This window comes from Theobroma cacao, chromosome 10 (assembly GCF_000208745.1).
Source record: "Theobroma cacao cultivar B97-61/B2 chromosome 10, Criollo_cocoa_genome_V2, whole genome shotgun sequence".
Taxonomy (NCBI): domain Eukaryota; kingdom Viridiplantae; phylum Streptophyta; class Magnoliopsida; order Malvales; family Malvaceae; genus Theobroma; species Theobroma cacao.
The window spans coordinates 17,366,719-17,387,552 of NC_030859.1; the positions used below are offsets into that span (position 1 = coordinate 17,366,719).

At 35.5% G+C, this 20,834-nt stretch overlaps 2 protein-coding genes across 2 annotated transcripts; both read right to left on the reverse strand.

The window, feature by feature from the left end:
* LOC18587034 (BTB/POZ domain-containing protein At3g09030) lies at positions 888-4,701 on the reverse strand. Its single transcript, XM_018129343.1, has 5 exons — positions 4,351-4,701; positions 2,780-4,243; positions 2,464-2,545; positions 1,704-1,859; positions 888-1,472 (listed from the first exon to the last, which is right to left on the reverse strand). Exon 2 carries the CDS (start codon positions 4,228-4,230, stop codon positions 2,818-2,820), a length of 1,413 nt encoding a protein of 470 aa, XP_017984832.1. The 5' UTR covers positions 4,231-4,243; positions 4,351-4,701; the 3' UTR covers positions 888-1,472; positions 1,704-1,859; positions 2,464-2,545; positions 2,780-2,817.
* Positions 4,883-16,471, reverse strand: LOC18587035. The gene is made up of 3 exons (XM_007010683.2): positions 16,165-16,471; positions 5,962-6,317; positions 4,883-5,859 (listed from the first exon to the last, which is right to left on the reverse strand). Exons 2-3 carry the CDS (start codon positions 6,313-6,315, stop codon positions 5,299-5,301), a joined length of 915 nt encoding a protein of 304 aa, XP_007010745.1. The 5' UTR covers positions 6,316-6,317; positions 16,165-16,471; the 3' UTR covers positions 4,883-5,298.

The following is a 20,834-nucleotide window of genomic DNA, read 5'->3' on the forward strand; positions in this document are numbered from 1 at the left end:
CTTTGCATAATGCAACTTAAGATGTGCTTCTTTCTCCCCCTTGCTTGGCCTGCAATTTACAGTGCTTTTAATATCAGAGCATTCACTACTATGACTATCATTTAAAATTAAAACTACATAGGGAATTATTTGTCTGACAAGTAATGGGCTTACCCTTTCTCTAACCAATTGAAACATTTATCAACTTCAGTATGAAAAACTCCCTTGTTAATATGCACCTAAACCAAGTTAATGCACCGCCTTCACAGTTCGAGGTTGTCTCCGGAATTGTCTCTATGGGATTGTATAAGACTAATATTTAATGTTTACTGCTTACTGTCTAATCTATATTACACATTGCACTCCTCACCCCCCCCATCTGTTTAAATTTTATGATATATAGAAACAAGCACAAGTTTTAAGTGTCAACATGTGTGCATGTCTCAGTTGATTATGTATTATCTCAAAGTTTTATATAATACCCCTTTTTTCTTTGAAAATTTCAGAATATATCCATAGAGCAGAATAGTTACAATGTTCTCTCCACCAAAAAGGTATATTTGCAGAGTCACTAGGGATTATGGAGTTGCTCAGAAAAAGTAAAAAAAAAAAATTTGCAATAAAATGCCATAAAAAGAAAAAGAGCCAATAAAAGGGCCACTGCAATTATATGACACTCTGTTTCATCAGTGAATCCACTGTCTAGCCACCAGCCCAGCCCCCTGGTGGTATATAGGTACCAACAAAATGCCCCATCTGTTCAAACTTATTTTCTTTACACCCCCCGCAGCCAAAGATAGTGAACACCAAAGGCACAATTATGCATCTTTTAATTGACAACTAAAAATCCAAACTGAATCATGTCATTCATAGCTCCCTATACTTCATATTTTGCAAGGCTCCCCAATCAACACAATTATAACGCCCAGAGTCTAAAAGTACTTGTAATTAATCATATGTTTACTTTGCCACAACTAAGAAACAGAATCTGCTACCCAATCACACTAAGGTCCACTTTGTAATGGAGACCACAAAGAAAAAAAAATGCTATTTTAGGAAGAATTAGGAAATAACACTGATTAACATGGAATTTGGAAATCTCCAAGTAGGAGGTCAATGCTGTACCAACATCAACCACTTAAAAACACTAGCGTTGCTCTCATTATGCCTATTGCTGGAATCCCAAACCCAATTGATCATGGCTTTACTATGGCCATTCCTATATCTGCAGCTATAGGAACGATGATCATAGCAAGCAATGGACCACAAAGTTATGCCTACAGTCTTTCCTTTACTCATCTGTTCTTCTGTTTCCTTTGCTCAACAATAAAGGATGAGAGTGTTTGGCACCTTCACATTCCAACAGCTCTTAAGACTAATGCTGTCTAAACAAGAATTTCTGTCCTTTATAGATGCATTTGGGATTAAATGAAGTGCAGGTCCAGTAACTTAGCAGCAACTGGTGGCGATGATGCTGACTAAATCCCCAACCCTGCATGTAGTAGTGCTTAAGTCCAGGTTATTATACAGAGTATTGCAATTAAACGAAGCGCAAAGGATAATGATAATATTTATTGCAGTGTGTGATTAAGTTTACTCTATACAATTTTCTAAACAGCATAACTCAGTGGAAAGGGAAATAGTTGTAACAAAAAATAAAATATATGGGCGGATTTTCACTATGCTGTAGGCAAGCGTAGATATTAAGAGCATAAAGAAATCACCTGTAAGAGTTTCTACAATGAACAACATTCCTGTTGGTGGCATGGCTGTTACACCCCACCAAAGATTGACAATGGCATTAGCATGTGTGAGATTAAGCTTCCACACATTTGTTAAGTGTACCATCACGTTCGACACAGAATAAGCAGCAAGAACATCTGCCCATATTAGAAATAGCAGTAAATGAGACAAGGAAAACAATCTAGTACATATAGGTTTGACAAAGTAACAGCAGCAACAACAGCAACTGGAACATGAAAATTCTCTGAAAAGACATTTTGAAAGATAAAGACATGAGCTAAGGTTAAAAACTGCTCAAACTGACAACGCTAAATGGAACAACATGTTCCACACAACTGTAACACCTTGTCATTACTTATTAATCAACAATACAAGATAAAGAAAATAAAGGAAGAAGGAAAAGAAGGATACTGTGGCCTTTCAAAAAAAAGAAAAAGAAATATACTGTGTACTACAAATGCTTCGCATAAAGTAAGACATCAAGTCACTCTTGCTTAATTTAAACCTTAGCTTTGGCAATTTTTGCAGTAACTATCAATTAGAACATAATAAACGACTGACTTGCATTCTTGCATACAAATTTTGGAGAGTGGGGTAGGAAGGTTTCAAGACAGAGAAACAAGGATGAAGGCATATTCCTTATCACAGAACTGCAAAGGAAATTCCCAACTGAGGAAGTGAATAAGATAATGCAACAAAAAACACTGCCCCTTAAAAGTCTAAAGAAGTTTCATGACCAACCTCATTGCTGTGTTTAGTTCCATTAGTTCACTATCGACCCATCACTGTGCCTTGGAGGAAACAGCACAGCTGAGACCATTGCCTGCCAATCAAAATTGAAGTTGCTACCAAAATTAAAAACCCCATTGTTATAAACAGCTAACACCATCAAAAGATGTACCGGTATTTTGAAAACTCAAGACTTTGATTATATTATTATCAGTCATATGATTTTCAGACAAATTAAATCTCATTACAAGTTGATAAAACAAATCAAACACTATTACAACAATAAAAGGAATACAAAGCCTCAGTTCAGAGACTCAATTCTTCATACCAAATAGAATCTACTCATTCAATGCCTTTCGTTCTGTATTAGGAGGAAACAGAAACTGCTCCAGAATAGTTGGAACTCTCCCAAACCTCAATCCCCTCCACATCTTCTCTGCTTACAAACAATCTCTGCCCACCCCCTTCAATTCTCTTTATCATTCCTCTCTCTGCATCCTCCACTTTATCCACGTAATTCCTGGTCAAACTTTGAGTTTGACTTTCACATACTTGCTGACATGGTTTCTCCCGCGACCAAACCTCCAGTCCTCCGTCCTTCCCTACGAAAACCTGTCCCCTGTAGCAATGCAAGATGACATTGTTTCTGCCACAGCTGGTGTCTCTCAGGCTAGGATTTGTGTCTTTCATATATACCCATGGATCTTCCCCTAAGCTACGAATGTCTGCCATTGCCAAGTCCCCCGATTTTGAGCATATCTTGAAGAGAGTCAAGTCGTCAGCGTCGACGTCAACGTCAGCAAATGCATCTCCGAACCTGCTGCTGCGGCCTGAACCTGGCTCGTTCGTCTCCCAAACCACCTGCCTACTTCTCGGGTCCCACACCCTGATGTAACCGGAGTAACCAAACGCCCCGGACGTGACAGCACTGCCGATAACCAAACCAGTTGCTGGCAGCCACGTCAGCTTTCCCGCTACTGTGTTCTTCGCGGCGGTTCCTGATTGGCGAGCCAGCTCCGATGAAACCTGGAGCGTTGATTTGTCAATCACGAGGACGCCGTTCTCTCTATGAGGACAATCGAACGACGCGAAGAGCGAGTCCGGTGAGTTAGCGATGGCGCTGACCCGAGCCTTGTATATCCGCGGGTCTGCTTGGTCGGTCCAATGAACTGAACCCGTATAGCGCCCGCTCGAGAGGTCGTAGAAGTGGAGGCCCGAGGAGGATTCTGATCCGACAGCGGCTATATCCGGCCAGACCCTGCAAATCAAGGTGATGTCATCGAGATGCGTACGCACGGCGGTGGAGTATGATAAGTAGGAATCATAGAGTGAAATTTGACCACCGTGAGCGATCCAAAGAGAACCGTCTTCGGCGGCGGAGAAGGTGGAAGGAACAGCCTCAGCGGCCGGGCGGATGGTATCGACTAAAGCGGCGTCTATGCCACGGAGTGGTGAGGGCAAGGAGGCAGAGCGGAGGCGGGACTCGACGCCGTAATAAAGAGCCTCGTCAGTTAGTTCCTGGAGAGAGAAGCGACGGAGAGCGGCGGAAGGAAGGCGGTTAGAGCGGAGGAGCGAAAGAAGAACAGAGAAGATTTCGGGATCACGGTCGATGAAGATAGGGTTAGAATCATGATGCAAAGGACGGTTGGAGAGGGCGGCAAGGAGGGAATCCAGACCGCCGGATTGGAGGGTGGAGACTGTGGTTTCTAAAAGCTTGCCGCCAACGTTGAGCTTTATGCGGTCGAAAGGAATGGTTGGATTGGAGTTCTGGTCAGCCATTGAAGTTCATCAACTGATTAAGTTAAGGCCCTCAAAATCATTAACTTTGTAAGTGGATGACTGTAGCTTGGAAGTTAACGGTTTGGGTAGAATTATTTAAAAAAAAACACATTCAAAAACCTGGAAATCATCGAGCCTCAAACACCGACTGCTACATTTCTCTCGGCCATCTCATCAAACAACTTATGAGCAATCCCCATATCACCAGATTGAACCGTCTGACAGTACCATTTCAGACGAATCAGCAAAGATTTGAAGTTGGGTCCTTAATCGTATCCTAAACAAGGGCAAATTCAATCATGAGTTGTTAATTGAAATGGGTAGTGTAAAAGTACACAATCTTCCCCGGTAAACGAGTGATGGCGGCTTCTTCCACCGTTGAAGCATAAAAAAAATTTTGATGGATTGTAAAAACCCAAAAAAGGGGAAGCAGGGAATGTAGTACAAGAAGATACTCATTCATTAGCAAAGCAAAGCTTATATTTGTGATTATGATTTATGATACTTTCCGGGTTGAGGAATATGTCCTGCTGTTATCTTGAATGTATTCACATGGCTTGAGTGTCATGCTGATTCTGAATGATACAAGAACACTACTTCGCTACCAAAAAGAAGGCCTGCAAATACAACTCATTAGATGGAAAAGCTTGCATCATCAGAATAAGCTCTTCAATGTAACAACTACACAAGTAAACTGACTTCAAATAGTTTTAATGTATCCGAGAAACATGAAACAAGAGGAGGGGGGTGTTGGGGAGGGACAGGAAAAACATTGACCAGTTACATCCAACATGATAAAAATAACACTTGAGCTTGCTAGGAGAGTAGAGGCAGAAAAAGTGTTAATTTTACACCTACAGCTACCTTCACTCAAAGAAGAAGGACAAAAGCGCCCGGATTGTTGCTTTACAGTACTGGCTTCGAGCCATATATGTTTAACCTGTGAACATCTGAAATCTGTACATTCACCTCCAAGCATCAATGAAATAAGGTCTAATGTGCCAACATCCATAAGTATTCCCACAGTACTGTAGATTATATACCAAAAGGTTCAAAACTCAACACCATTCATTTCCACCACCAAAACTGTCTAAACAAATATGTCTTCCTCATCCGAACATTGTACGTCATGAAGGCTCTAGCTTTGATAGGGTCAGCATTCAAATACTCAAATGCATACATCTGTTTAGCTTCTTCCAGACCATCAACCTCCATAACTGCCTCTAGCAATTCAGAGGGATTGATTGGAGTTTTACTTCGCTCCATTGCATCAGCCAACCGCCGAATGCTGGATGCCACTGCCAACATTGCCTCCTGAAGAGAATCTGAGCCACGGGGTCGCTTTGGAAGTTGTCTGAGAGGCTCCATTACAGGAGGGTCTTGACTACCATCTTGCAAATACTCCGGTTGCCCAGTATATGACTCCGTTCCATCTGTATCACTTAAGTCATCTGAACTTGGTGATAAGAAAGAAGCAGAATCTTCTTCAAAATTCTTATACCCAGTTGGATGACTTCCATCCTTCATCTTAGCCCAACGACTAGGGGCTTGATAATTTCCACAGACAATCTTTAGCTCATCATACATCTCAATCTGTTTTCCTCGAAATCCTCTTGCATCAGAATGTGCCTGCTCAATATATTTGAAGTTACGCAATAGAAAGATTTTTTCCCTAAAAATTTTTATTAGAAAAAAAAAAGAACAATGGAAAAGAATGTAGAACACACTGACCGCTATATATCTTTTCCAAAGATCTTCACTGTCACATTCAATCATCTTTGAATTTGGATTCCACCTGAATCCATCTTGACTTAGCATATCCCTCATTACCTTGTACCTTTTCTTAATTGTCTTAAGACGATTAACAACTTTTTGATTGTTCAAGTTTAAATTAAAACGAGAATTCACAGCAATACAAGCAGCAGTATATGCATTTTCATTAAAGCATTTGTCAATTTTATTCCCATTTTTAGCCTGAATGGCCAGAGCTTCAATAAGACACTTGTCCATCGCAATCGACCACACTACATTTCTTCCCTTATGCTTCATCTCCCTTCTCTGTGCCTGCAGGTCATAGTGGTCCATTCCTAATCCAGTACAATGAAAAAACAATGACGTTGTCATGTTACGGTGCAATAGAAAACATTGCTCAACAAAAATTATATATAAGTCAAATTGAGAATTCCATGATGCCACGATCATACAAACAAATAAACAAAGCAATGATTATCTAAACAATTTTGACTCCAGCTAAAAAATAATATTTATATTGTTTTCTCATGTTAACAGACAATGGAGGACACAATAAAGTCCAAGAGGAGAGTCACATTACATTCTGTATCAACAAAAATTAGTCTGTAAATGTAACACCCCGTACCCTCAGTATAGAAGCCAATGCAACGTTATCGATAGGATGAGGGTCAATTGAAGCTAAATTAAGCGCGAAAAAGTGGAGACTGGTGGAAGAAATATTTTGAAATAAAATATTTCACACACGAAAAAATAATAATAAAATAATAATATTTTATCTATTGTTGAAATTAGTCATGAATAAGGATTATGTGGCTAATCTAGGTGGGGAAGAAGAAGTAAGGAAGAATTTTAAAGGAAAAACGATGTTAGTGGGACCGGCGTGCTTTCATTAAATAAAGCAAGAGAAGGTAAGTATATATTTAAATATTATAAAGACGCGTTGGTGAAGTATAAACTTGATTTTTTATTTGTACAAGTATTAAGAAAGAAAAATAGAAGGAAATTGAAATTAAAAGAGTGATGGGAGTATTAAATGATATAAACTCTTCCTTCTTTTCTCCATGGCCGGCCATCCCATGTAGGATTATTGAAATGATAGAAAGTGAGGAAAAATCATAAAGAGAGAAAGGCTTTCCTTTTCCTTGAGGTTCGGTCATGGAGGAAGGAAAAGGGAAGAACTATTGCTGGCTCGTGAGGATGAAGGAGAAAAGGAAAGAGCATGAAAGAAAAATGGTAGAACTTGGTGTACGATTTTCTTTGAAGGAAGTCATGGTTTGGAGAAGTAAAAAAAGGAAGAAAGAAAAAGAAATGAGTAAAGTGATGAAAGCAAAGTTTCCTTCCAAAAAGAAAGAAGTAATGACGTTGCTTTCGATGGAAAAGTAAAGATTCTAGAAGCCATTTGGCTAAGAAGAAGAATATGGTATTGAATTTTAGTTATGGATTGGAATGAATAAAGGGAAGTTCAGTTCGAAGGCACTTGACACAAGGATTCCTACACATAGTGATGAACGTCAACATTTAAATGTGTTTACATACGTATATGTAGAGTTGATTATTGTAGCTAACTAAATTGAAGGATTATTCATAATGATTTGAGATTTGAACTCAATATGTGTGATGAGTTGTATAGATGATACAATGATAGGAGATTCCATCAGAAATTGAGTTACGTTGATATAAGGAATTTTGGAGCAATAGTCAAAGAAGGACTATCAAGAAATGGAATCTATAGTGTGGTTATGCCATACAAGAGTGATTAATCTGATTGAGATGTAAGAATTAATGAAGTGCTAAGACATAGTTATATTAGACTCTCCATAAAGCAATAGTGCAATGGATGAAAAATAAATGGTTATAGTATTACAAATGAGTAATTGGAGAAATTGATTAAGGAAGACAAAATTTAATCTGTCAATGATAATCGAAAAGTTCAAGTCAGAATAATTGTGGTACATATAGAGACATGAAGGATTAGAACTAATGAAAAGAATTTGATGGTGAATGGAAGAAATTGCAATTAGAATTAAGGATTGGCAAGTGAGTTGCCTTTCCACATGATGTGAATTGCATCGGATTAAGAGTGATGTAGAAGTGTGAATCTTTGAACGTGCAATTAACAGAAAAACTAAGAAGATTTGAATCGCATAGAAGCAAGGTAAACATGAAGTATGTGGGAATAATTGAAAACTTTAACCTCCCTTATTGTTGAAAATATGTATAGGAATGAATATGGCATGTTTATAATGCTATAAGTTATGAAGTAATGTATGGAGATAAGATAAAGGAATCTCAAAAACTTGACCAGAAACGAAGTAAAGAGATGGTGATTAGATATACACAAGTAAGTATGATTTGTGATCAAAATCAATATGATTGAGATTGGGATCTTAGTGATAAGAGAGATCAATAGTTGAAAGATACCGCCGTTTTGATTCAAGGATGATAACAGATATAAGTTATGTACCCTAATCTTGCAAAGTGATCTATCCGAACCGAAAGTAAATAAAGTGGAAAAATTAAAAATGCCTAAGAAAGAGGAAATGAAATAAGATCATAGAGCAAGAGTAATCACTCGCGCTGATGTGAATTTAGAGACGAATTCTTTTTTAAGTGAAGGAGAGTGTAACACCCCGTACTCTCAATGTAGAAGCCAATACGACGTTATTGATAAGACGAGGGTCAATTGAAGCTACATTAAGCACGAAAAAATGGAGACAGGTGGAAGGAATATTTTGAAATAAAATATTCCACATACGAGAAAATAATAATAATAAAAAATATTTTATCTACTATTAAAATTAGTCATGAAGGAGGATTATATGGCTAATCCAGGTGAGGAAGAAGAAGTAAAGAAGAATTTTGAAAGAAAAATGATGTTAATGGAGCCTACGTGCCTTCATTAAATAAAGCAAGAGAGGGTAAGTATATATTTAAATATTATTGAGACATGTTGGTAAAGTATAAACTTGATATTTTATTTGTACAAGTGTTAAGGAAGAAAAATAGAAAGAAATTGAAATTAAAGGAATGATGGGAGGACTTGATTGAAAAGGATGAGAACTTTCATGGGTCAAATGGCAATTTTACCATTTAGCTTGGTCAAAGCTTTCAAAGGAAACTTTGACTCTTCATTCTTTTCTCCATGACTGGCCATCCCATGTAGGATTATTGGAAATGTAAAGTTTATGTAAAAAAAAAAAAAGGGAAAGAAGGGAGAAGAAAAAGAAAGAGAAAAAAATTATTACTATGCATTACTTTGACCAAGTGAAAAAGCTTTCACCTCTCTTCTTTGACTTTTCTCTTTTTTTTTTCCCACTTAGCCGGCCAATTAAGGCCAACTTTTCTTATTCTTCTTCTTAGCTAAATGGCTTCTAGAATCTTTACTTTTCCATCAAAAGCAACGCCATTACTTCTTTCTTTTTGGAAGGAAACTTTGCTCCTATCACTTTATTCATTTCTTTTCTTTCTTCTTCTCAAAAGCAACTTTCTTTCTTTTTTAACTTCTCCAACCCATGGCTTCCTTCAAAGAAAACCGTGCACTAAGTTTTACCATGTTTCTTTCATGCTCCTTCCTTTTCTCCTTCATCCTTACGAACCAGTAATAGTTCTTCCCTTTTCCTTCCTCCATGACCGGACCTCAAGGAAAAGGAAAGCCTTTCTCTCTTTATGATTTTTCCTCACTTTCTATCATTTTCAATATTAAAGATTTAAGCTTCTAAACCTTCAATTTGTCAAGCTAGCTAGGTAAGATTTTAACCTTTAAAAATCATTAATCTCATGGGTTTCAAGTTTTAGAGTTCTATTCCCTAAATTTCAGATTTTTCCCCTTTATAAAAAATGTTAGGGTTTTGTTTTCCATCTTCAAACCAAGCTCACCAAGGTAAAGATGTTACAAGTTTAAGTTGTTGATTTACTGAGTTTATTAGTTAGACTAGATTTTTAGGCAAAACTTGAGGTTAGACTGAAAATGGGTAGATGTTGATTTATGAATAATAAATTATGAAATTTCTCTAGACACAATTGAGTTGGATGTATTGTTGGTCATTATAGGATCCACTAGTGCTTCAAGACCCAAGCCCGAACAAGGTCTTGTGTTGGTTTTGGTAAGATGGCATAGAAGGTGAGTGACCTTGCATTTAAAATATTTTGGATAAATGCATATATATTTGAATGAAGTACTTAAATATTCTTAATTGACTCTTTAAAATATGCATGGGAACAAGCCTTTGATGAGTGATATCCCTATGTTCAAAAATGCATAATGTGATGAATCACGTGTTGAAAATATTATATTGAATTGCCAATTGAATTGTGGCGTGTGATACATTGAGGATTTTGGGATGTAATAATTAGCTGTGTGATGGTCAATATCATTTTCCCTGGGAAGTGGGATTATGTAACTATGTACATGGCCAAAAAAAAACAATGAATTATGTGGAAAATATTAATGTGTAAAGATTTTTGTTTACATGTTATGTATGTTATGTCTTGAAAGGTAATATTGAATGATAACTATAACCGTGCGTGTGTGGTGTGGGAGTGCACATGATGGTGATGGTGGCGTGCGGTATAAGAGCTCATAACGATAATAACTATATGTGGTGTAGGAGTGCATATGACGATAATAGCTATGTGCGGTGTGAGAGTGCACATGAGCTGAGATGAGGTCGATGGTTGCATGCACCGAACCATGTTGACTACTCTTGGGAGTGAGCTAGATACCTTGACGTATGCTTGAAAATATCTATAGATATCTATACATATATATATAATATATATGTAAACATAAATTCCTAGACACATGTTTACATATACTATAGAGATGTTGGAGAAATGAAACGTGATTGCACTGAATATTGAAAGTTGAAATTCCTAAATATTTTCAAAATGAGTTAAAAGACAACATGACATCGGGTTTGTTTATGATATATAAATTGCATTGTTTTTAACATAAGTGCATTGTGTTTCCTAAAACCTTCTGTATCGTTTGCTTGTTCCTTTCCTATGTTCACTGACTGGTTAATACCCATTCTTTTCAACTTCATATTTTGGTTTTTAGATTTAGAGGTAGTTGGATCCTAGGTTGAGGTGCTCTCTCATACTCATCATTGGTAGGTTCCATGACACTCAGTGATAGTAACCATGCCCAGAGTCACTCCGCTTGTAATCAAGGGTCTTATACATGTGTGTATGGTTGTTAAATGTAAATTGTGAGATTTGTTGTGATCACTGTATGTTTAGTTTGATTAATGATGTCGTCATAGGTTGGTAAGTAATAACACTATTTTGAGGATGGTACATGTTTGGTGGTCAGGATTTATTTCCGAAGAAATTATTATTGAAAAATTACGAATTATGGATCTTACAGAAAGATGGGTGATAGTTGGACTGAGGAACAGGTTTAATAGAAAGGCTTGCTTGGGCTTAGTGGCCTATGCCTATTGCGCCCATGCGCCGGTCATGGCCCGAGATCGGGCTGTGATAGTAAATAACTTCTGAAATGAAGTCCCAAAAGCAATTTCACTGTAAACTTCACATCCTAGTTAACCCTAATTCAATTAAAGAATTAACCAAGACAACAAATTGCAAACCTATATAACCTTTGCATCATGCAACTTAGGATGCGTCCCTTTTCTCAAAGCATTTGCTACTATTATTGAAAATGAAAATTACAAAGGGAATTAGTTGTCTGACATGTAATTGGTATACCCTAACTCTTACTACTAGAAAATTAAATCAGCTCCAGTATTTAAGGAAGAAGAAAAAAAAAAACCTCAGTCAAAATGCACTAAAATTAAGTCAGTTTAATGCAGCCCTCACAGTTTGATATTGTCTCTGAAATGTCTTTACTGGGAATCGGAAAGACAAATATTTCATTGTTTACTTCACACTATCTATCTACATATTACCAAACGAATTCCTTGCCCTCCTATCTGTTTGGTTTCATTGCTGAGACAGTGTTAACTGATATGCTCTCAAGTTTTATATATTACCCGTGTTTCTTGTGATTTTCAGAATATATGTCATAGAGCAGGATATTTTACCATGTTCTCTTGACCAAAAAGGCAAATTGGCAGTCACTCAGGATTACAGAGTTGCCCAGTAAAAGCAAAAAGGCAACATAGCTGACAAGAGGAAAAGTATTGTCAAAGAAGGGTCATGGGGATCATCATATCATCAGACAGAACAGTGACATCACCCATCTTGCTCCCCACCAACCCCCCCCCCCCCCCCCCGCCCCACCCTAGTTACAGCCCCTGGTGTCATATCTACAATGCCCCATATATTCAAATTTCATTTCTTTGGCTTGCCTCAATTTTTCCACCAGCAGACAATAGTGAACACCAACAACACACGGACATGGCTTCTAATTGACTCTTGAATATTCAAAATGCAATAATTAAGTTTATAGCTCAAAGACTCATGGTCAATCAGACATATTTGTTTAACCATAAATGCAAAGATTCCAACAGCACTTGTAATCTTAAAAACACATGACGAAAGCACATGCAACTGCAAAAAACTAACGCTTCCAACCAAACAGAAAAGAACCATACTTTGGGTGTAAAATACCAGCACATGAAACCATGTGCAAATTAGGTCAGCTAGGCGTTAGAAGGCAGGGCCATAAAAGTGGCTAGGATCAAATGACAGAAATGAGCAGTGTCAGTTCGTGCAAATTGGGTGATTTAAGCATTGGAAGGCAGGGCTAAACAGAGGCTTGGCTCATATCATAGATATGAACACTGTCATTAACCCTAGAAGAACGCAAGGCATTGCTAAGATCTAATACTCTTACAAGTAACCACATTTGTTCTTATGATAACTAAAGCGAAAATATAAAAGATAAGTGAAAACCTAAGCAGTTATACTTCTTATAAGAAATAAGACGCAGCTGGATTTTCTCCATTTAACTCCAATAATATGACAGACCACAACTTGGAATATGGATTAAACCCAAATTACTCACTTGACCATTGTTTTTATTTGCAATTGAGTTGTCATACTTTTATCCTTCTGTATGTATACAGATGTAAACATTTAAGCAATTAAACACTTTGAAATGATGCAACTGTATCCAGTTTATAATAGTTGATGTTAATAGCAAACAGAAATGGTCTAGATAGACTAAAATTGCCATTAATTATGGACAAATTACAGATGACAAGTGATTAAGTTGCACTGATGAGGAAACTTTTCTGCAACTAAAAGGCAAATGTTACATAAATAATGAAAGGGCAGCCTTTCCTTTCATCTTGCAGTCTCAAATCAAATCAAATCCCTCAACTCCATAAATACCATATTACCAACCACAATGATCAAAACTGGACTGGACATTGACTCAACCAAAGAGCTGGATGAATTGGTCAACAACTGAACTAGTTTACAAATTAAAAATTGGATAAAAATAAAAATTATAAAAGGAGAAAAATAAAATAAAACTACACAACTATTTATAGTCACACGAAAATGTGCAGACAGCTAAAACTAAGGATAACTATAGCCAAGAACATAAGTATTCACTACTAATTTCTTCTATAAATCACATTCCCAACTATCAGATTTCAAGAATATATAAACCACTATTAACACCTATGTAGTTCCGACTGAAGATAAATCCAAATTATATTGATGCATAATGTTAATGAAACAAAGGAAAATAAAGATTCACCTAAGTTTCACCCAAAAAAAAAAAAGAGAGAGAAAGCTTTGCCTAAACTAGGAAGATCAAGCTCTCATGGAACAAAGCAATAATAAAGATAATAGTTCTTTCTCGGAAAAAAAAAGGGGGGGTGGTGGGGCAGGGGGTTTTGGCTTTTGACGTCTATAACAATATGACATAGGAGTAGGTAGATTACACGAACACTCTGCGAAAATGTCAACACTACAATTTAGGCCCTGGTATTTTCAAAAATCAAAATGCAAGACCCCTGTTCCAACATGCCATACATAGTACGATGTGCAAAGGGGTAAGTGTAAAGGAAATGACAAATTTTTGAAAAACTGGGGAACTTTGGGATGTTAAATGCCAAGGATAAGTCCATACATTCAGAGGGGAAAGTGTTGCATGACAAAGAGAGAGGACAAAATATTTGTTAAGCTCTTACCAGGTTAAAATGCTAAATACCAGAGAAGGAGGGTTAGGCCAAGTTCTGACTCTTAAATGGTTGAACTGTAAGATCAGGCCAATCAAGGGCCAAATTACCAACCTGATAGCACAGTCACCTACAACAGAAGCTCACTCACAAACCCAACTCATTCCCCTGGACTTCAACTATTCTACTTGCTTAATGAATTACATAACCACTGTCCAATAAAATTCAACTCCTAACTCACATCTGCTCCATTAAAAAGAAAGGCCCATGTCTTTCACTTTTAATTCGTCTCATTTAAATATAATATCAGACTCAAAGAGGGAAAAAAAACCCCATGTATCAATCTCCATCCCAAGTAAAACATACAAGATAGTTCTTAAGTCCATAATTTTTCTTTCTTCCTTTTCTTATATTATGATTTTTGAGGCTATGAAGATAGAATTCTTGTCTTGCTTTTAACATTTATGAGTTATCAAATGTAAACATTTCTCTGTCTACAAGTGAGTAGTTAGTGATCAGTGCTACACTGCAATTCCCTCTCTCTTACCTCACTTCTTATTTGCTTAATTGTATCCTCTTTGATTCCTAGCCCTATGTTCATGGTGATAAAATGTGAGGGTTTTAAAAGGTTGAGGGTTCATGGTGGATGGTGGCAGGACATCAGAATGAGCCAAAGGGGGTTCCCAACCAACCCCTTCACTCTCCAACCTCCAATTATGTGTACACACATAAGATTTCAAACTGCTGGAAGTATCAGCTCTGTACAATCTCCGACAAAACTACATATTAAACTAACAATTACATCAATTATACCACTCATAAAAGCTCTAGAAATGCTATTAAGACTATAATAATTACATGCTCTAAGGGACTAGACATCTTACTTCCTTCTAACAGAATATAGCTACCCCGTGTTAACAGGAACATAGAACTTTACAAGACAGAGACATTCCAGATTTGGAAAAACTAGTATGAAAAGTGTTAAAACTTTTTTAGGTTTAACCATTAAGGCAGATTTATAATACCAAAAGCTGCAAAAGGCAAACAAACCCTTGGACTATAACAGCATCTGAGATCGAAATTCCATACTGGATTGGAATATATAAGAGAACATAATTACACCACAACATAATCCAAAATTACAACAAAAACCACAAAAGTACACATACACGCATCAGATAACACTCAATTTGACCCCAAACAGGTTGTGGAAGAGCTCTGCCCCACACGATGTTCAACAGAGGAAGCATTTCCACAAATAGCCAAGGGTTTTCAGTAATCGCCATCAGCACGCAGTATTGATGTCATACTGAAAACCAAAAAACTATGGTGGGAAAAAGAAAGAGGGAACAGAACAACTCACTTGAAGTAGCAAGTTTAGTCACTCGACAACACAAAGGTTAATTCTTTGAAACCAATGCTTAGTCATTTTGTGATAGCAATGACATGGTTTGTTATCCAATACCAGTTTTGCAGGACATAAGAATTGACTTGAAGAACAATCATGAACTTTTCCCAAGACATGCAATTGCCCATACCAAACGATTCAAGACAACTTAATTTTCATCAACTAGAGCAGGATCTATCCAAAACTAAGTCTATGCCAATGTTCAGAGAGACATTCGTATTGGAAAGAACTGCACTAACTTGTAAGAGATAACAAATCCCACCAATATCTAAGCATACCAAAAAAACAAGATAACAACTTCTCAATCTTTCCAGGCATTCGCCTCAATAAAATTGACATGCCTAAATCTCATACTAACCAAGCTCAGCACCTAACTTTCACACATAGACAAGCATTTAGAAATCAACCATTTGGCATTGATTTGAGCTACCCAATTCCTTAATTACTCAAACAGTGCCCAAACCTCAGCTTCTTTACTAAAATTCACCACAATGAAACAAGCCCATTGCTCCTTCCATTACAAATAAGCAAGCAACAAGTTAATAAACACAAAACAATCCACAAAAAACATAAAAAAAATCAAATTACATAATAGTTTTCACTTCCTATAAACAAACGAACAAATAAATTAATAAATAAATAAAAGCATTTATAAAAAAGAGAGAGAAAGAAAGAAACCTTGGAATCGTGATTAAAAGTAGTAGAAAAAAAAGTAAGAATCTCTGGCCGGTGAGAACCCTGATACGATCGCCGGAAGAGATGAAAAACGACGTCGTCAGGGAGATGCTATAGGCGTTAAGTAAATGTGACGGTGCATTTGGGCAGCTTATTTTTATTAGGGTTTTCTTTTGAACTTTTGCTGCTGTTTCCCTTTTCTTTTTTTTAATTAACTATTTCTCGACGGATAAAAACAAAAGGAAATGAGGTCAAAAATTTTCTCGAGGGGAGGCACTTTCTCGAAGGCCAAACGCGTGTAGAGGGAAAAGTTCAGTATTACTAATATTTTGGCTAAAGTGCACTAGGAATTTTTCTGAAGAATGTGAAGGTCCTGTCACACTCTTCCACGTCAGTCCAAATTTGGCAACACGGTTGCCCAACTTTGTTTCTTTTTTCTTCCCTCCCGATGTAAGAAAATGAGCCATTTGGTCAAAATTTAGACCTCATATATGATTTAAGAAAAATTATGACATAATATCTAAACATATCTAAAAAAAAATTTAAATAAATTTTTATATTTTAATTACATTCAATTAAACTTTTATAATTTTATTTAAATCTAAATAAATTTTTATAATTAACAACCAATTAATTATTGTGGGTTAAAATATCACTTGTTATTTTATATTACGTGTTGCTAATGTGATATACTGATATGTTATATTTGATAATAATATGATATATTTATATGACATGATTACATGATATTTTCACCTCACCTAAATGTCACATAGAAGAATAAGAATTTATTTTAATTTTATTAAACAATTTAAAATTTTTTTAATTTCTACTTCTTGCATTGTAAGAAAAAGAGAAATATGATCACAATTCACACTGCATATATATTTTATAAAAAAAAGTTATTCTACACATTAGTGATGTAATTTCTAAATTCTACATGTGATATTGTTAGAGTATTGACATGTATTTTATTAAATATATTTATGAAATTAATTAATTCATGTATATAACAACTATCTATTTTGTTAATAAAGTTAATCTGACTATAAAATAATAATTCTATTTATATTCATTTATTATTAATATTAGAATTTTACCTAACAAGTCTTACCAATTATGATCCATTACCCATACAGGTCATCAGTGATGCACTCCATCTAAAGCCAAATCACATAATAGTTCTATCTTGATGGCTTCACATGAAAAATTTAGTCAATTCTTTTGACTTATAGCACTCTCTTATTGATGTGTCCACGTGATACTATTTGAGAGTCCCGTAAGGATTACTTTTTGTTTTAGGTTATAGATAAAGTAAACAAATGAGTATGATATCATAAATCAAGTGACAAGCAAAATTGTATAAAAGAAGTACATTTTGGGCTTTTATTTAGATAAAACCATCTTTGACTTTGTTTAATAATAATTTAAGTTGAAAAAAAATATTACTATTAAGTAGGAAAGTACTTTTTTTTTAAGTAATTACTTCTTTCAAACCAAGTAAAACAAGTTTCAAAAATCTTTAATTTGGTGAAAGAAAGAGAAATATGAGGTAGAAAAAGATGCAAAATAAAAGAAATGAAAACCATTACGAAAATTTTAAATTATTTTGTTTTTCTCATTTTCCTTTTTAACTTCTTTGTTTTTTCTTAGATTTTTTTTAATATTTTTAATTATTTATAATTTAAAATAATTTTACTCATCAAATATGTATATATATATGTATATACATATGTATATATACATATATATGTATATATATTCTGGTTTGGGTGCTGCTGCTGGACTTGCAGGGTTTTCCATGGATTCTGGATTCACACAATGGGAGTTGTATGATATCAGTTTGCTTTGTTGTGAAGAAAGAAATGCAATTGCAGACAAAGAAGCAGAACTAGGAGCTGTTGGAGGGAAGTTTAGGAATGCCTAAAAGGTTTTGCAAAGCTTAAAACATTGTGCATAGTTTCTTTTATTGCAAAGCTACTTCTCACAATGCAGAGAACAATCTAGAATTCCAAAATCACCAGCAAACCATAAGAAAAATCACACAGTTCAACAGAGAGCCAATATAAGTAAGCAGTCATCCAACAATACTTATGGGAAGAACAATCCCAGCCAAACTGGAGAAAAGGAAAACAAACTTAATACCCTAAAAGAGAAAGAAAATATGGCCTAGATGACACATTCAACCAATTCCAAGTAAATAAAACACCCATCGTAAAACTTTATGAGCAAATGGATATGAATCTCATAGGGCCCTTCAATAGGAAACAACATCAACTAAGGTCTACAAAACCCAGCACTCCAGAATTTCAAGCAGAACCTTATCCAGATCATAAATTTCCACAAATCACCAGGAAATGAGAACAACCACCAATCGATTTCAGCAGAGATGACAATCTTACAAAAGCAACAATTTACAGACTAGGACCCAGAAACTCCATGTATTACTCAGCTATGACACACCAATCAACTAATTATAGCACAAATCAGAATATAAGTGATGGAACCAATCCCAACCTATGAACAACTTAAGACCTGGATTGGATTTTCCAAATGGATGCCATGAAAATGAAGTAGACATAAACCAAACCCCAGTCTAAATGAAAGGCGAACATATTAGCATCGAATAAGTCAAGCAACCATAAATTTTGTACATATATAATTCAAATGAGAGAGAGAGAGAGAGGAGATTATGGCTCCAAAAGTGTATGAAGTTTCCTGAGCATGACTTACTACACAAGATGATATATGATTGAGATCATATTTCTTGAAATTATCTTCCAATCACCATTCCAATGGTTTGAAACCTTAAAAAAATAATCAACTGGTAGCCTACTACAATATCTATATATCAAAACCACAACCTTCTAGATTCACCTGAATAATGGCATCCAAAACTCCTCATAAATTCCTGCAAAAAGTGGGGTATGAACCTGATTTGCAACTGTTATTATAAATGTAATAGGTTCATTCTATTCAAAGTTTAAACAAACATAGTAATAAACAGTACTTTGACGTATGAAGTCCCAACATAAGCAAATACTCACACTTGGTACATTATTCATCAAATACTAATTCCATACAAATTTTCCTTTCCTTAAAAAGAAAACAAGGCCATCATTTTGACCAGTAAAAACAATATTTGAATGAATTAATATTGTTATATGTCACTTTTTATTGCAGGGTTGTCTCTTTGATGGTTATAACTAAGATGGTCCAAGGTGAAAGGCAAACTCCCCTAATCACCTGGACTGTCAGATATAGAAATGAGAAGCACTGATTTCTAAAGTTAGTTAACTTACTAAGTTTATAATCATCTGCACGTATAGAAAAGATAAATAAATAATCATGAGGTACTATACATATTCAGTATCATTGTATTATGAAATCGTTATTCAGCATCATTGTTTTATGAAAAGCTTTTACCTTGTAGATCCCATATTTTGATGAATAAAATAACCCTAGTTTTTCCAACTTCAAGTGGAACCTATATGAAAAAGGTAAAAATCAATTGTAGATTTATAATTTTCCAATAAAAATTTTTCATGAATTCCTGGAAGATGACTCTGACCAAAACATTACATATAATTTTCAATAAATGAGACAAATGCAAGGTCATATATAGATAAAACACGACTCTTCTTATTAGAATAATTGCATCACACAAGTAGGAGTTCATCTCTCTTCTTCATGTATATAATTTTGAAATATGATCAGTTAGCATTAGAATATACACTCCCATTAAAAAAAGAATCATGTGAATAACATGACTAGAAGCAATGAACTGGGCTCAGATTCATTACTATAAATTTCAACTTCAAAGCATCTTAAGTATTTTCTACTTCAACATGAAGAAAGAGATCACATGCAAACTAGAGGCAGAGATAATCTCATCCACAAAACAGAAAATCAGCATGGCAACTAAAACCAGACAAAGATAAAGTAATTCTTCAAGGACAGGAGATCAATTAAAAATCTGAAGCAAGAAATATCAAAGTCCCAAGGATGTAACATAGTATGGCTAGGAAATGATATTACTGAGATATCCAATAAACCTCACTGAAAAGGAGGATGGGATACATGGTTAGAAGTTTAGCCTCAAGAATATAACTAAAACAGCATGAAACTGATAGTTTGTAAGATATGTTGATCATTTGAACAACTCGTAACAGAATTTAACAGTGGATCCATTCATTCATTTAACAATCAAGTCAAAGGATGAGACAAAATCATAATAATATGAAAGATAAATGCTTGTTTCAGTAGTATTCAGAATGCAGCATTCACTTCTATTATAGACAGGGAGGTGTGAAGTGTTGTGGTGATAGATATATTCACTAGATTGTAGATACTAAACAGAAAGCCATGCTTCCAAGAAGAATCAGCAAAAATGTTTACCTTCCACGTCATAATACATTAGAGAACCTCAGCGAGTGAAAAAAAGCCATTTTGCAAGAGTAAAAACAGGCAATTGATTGGAAAGAATTGACATGTTAGTGCCAATGTAGATTCTCTTGTGAGAAAAAAGAAACAGATAAAACCTCTTGCATTCAATATTAGATTTTCCTACCACCCTACTCTTCAATCCATAGTTGGTAAACAAGGGTCTTTAAATTAAACAGGCATCCTGACTATTACAAATTACCAATTAACAACACCACATGAATGACATG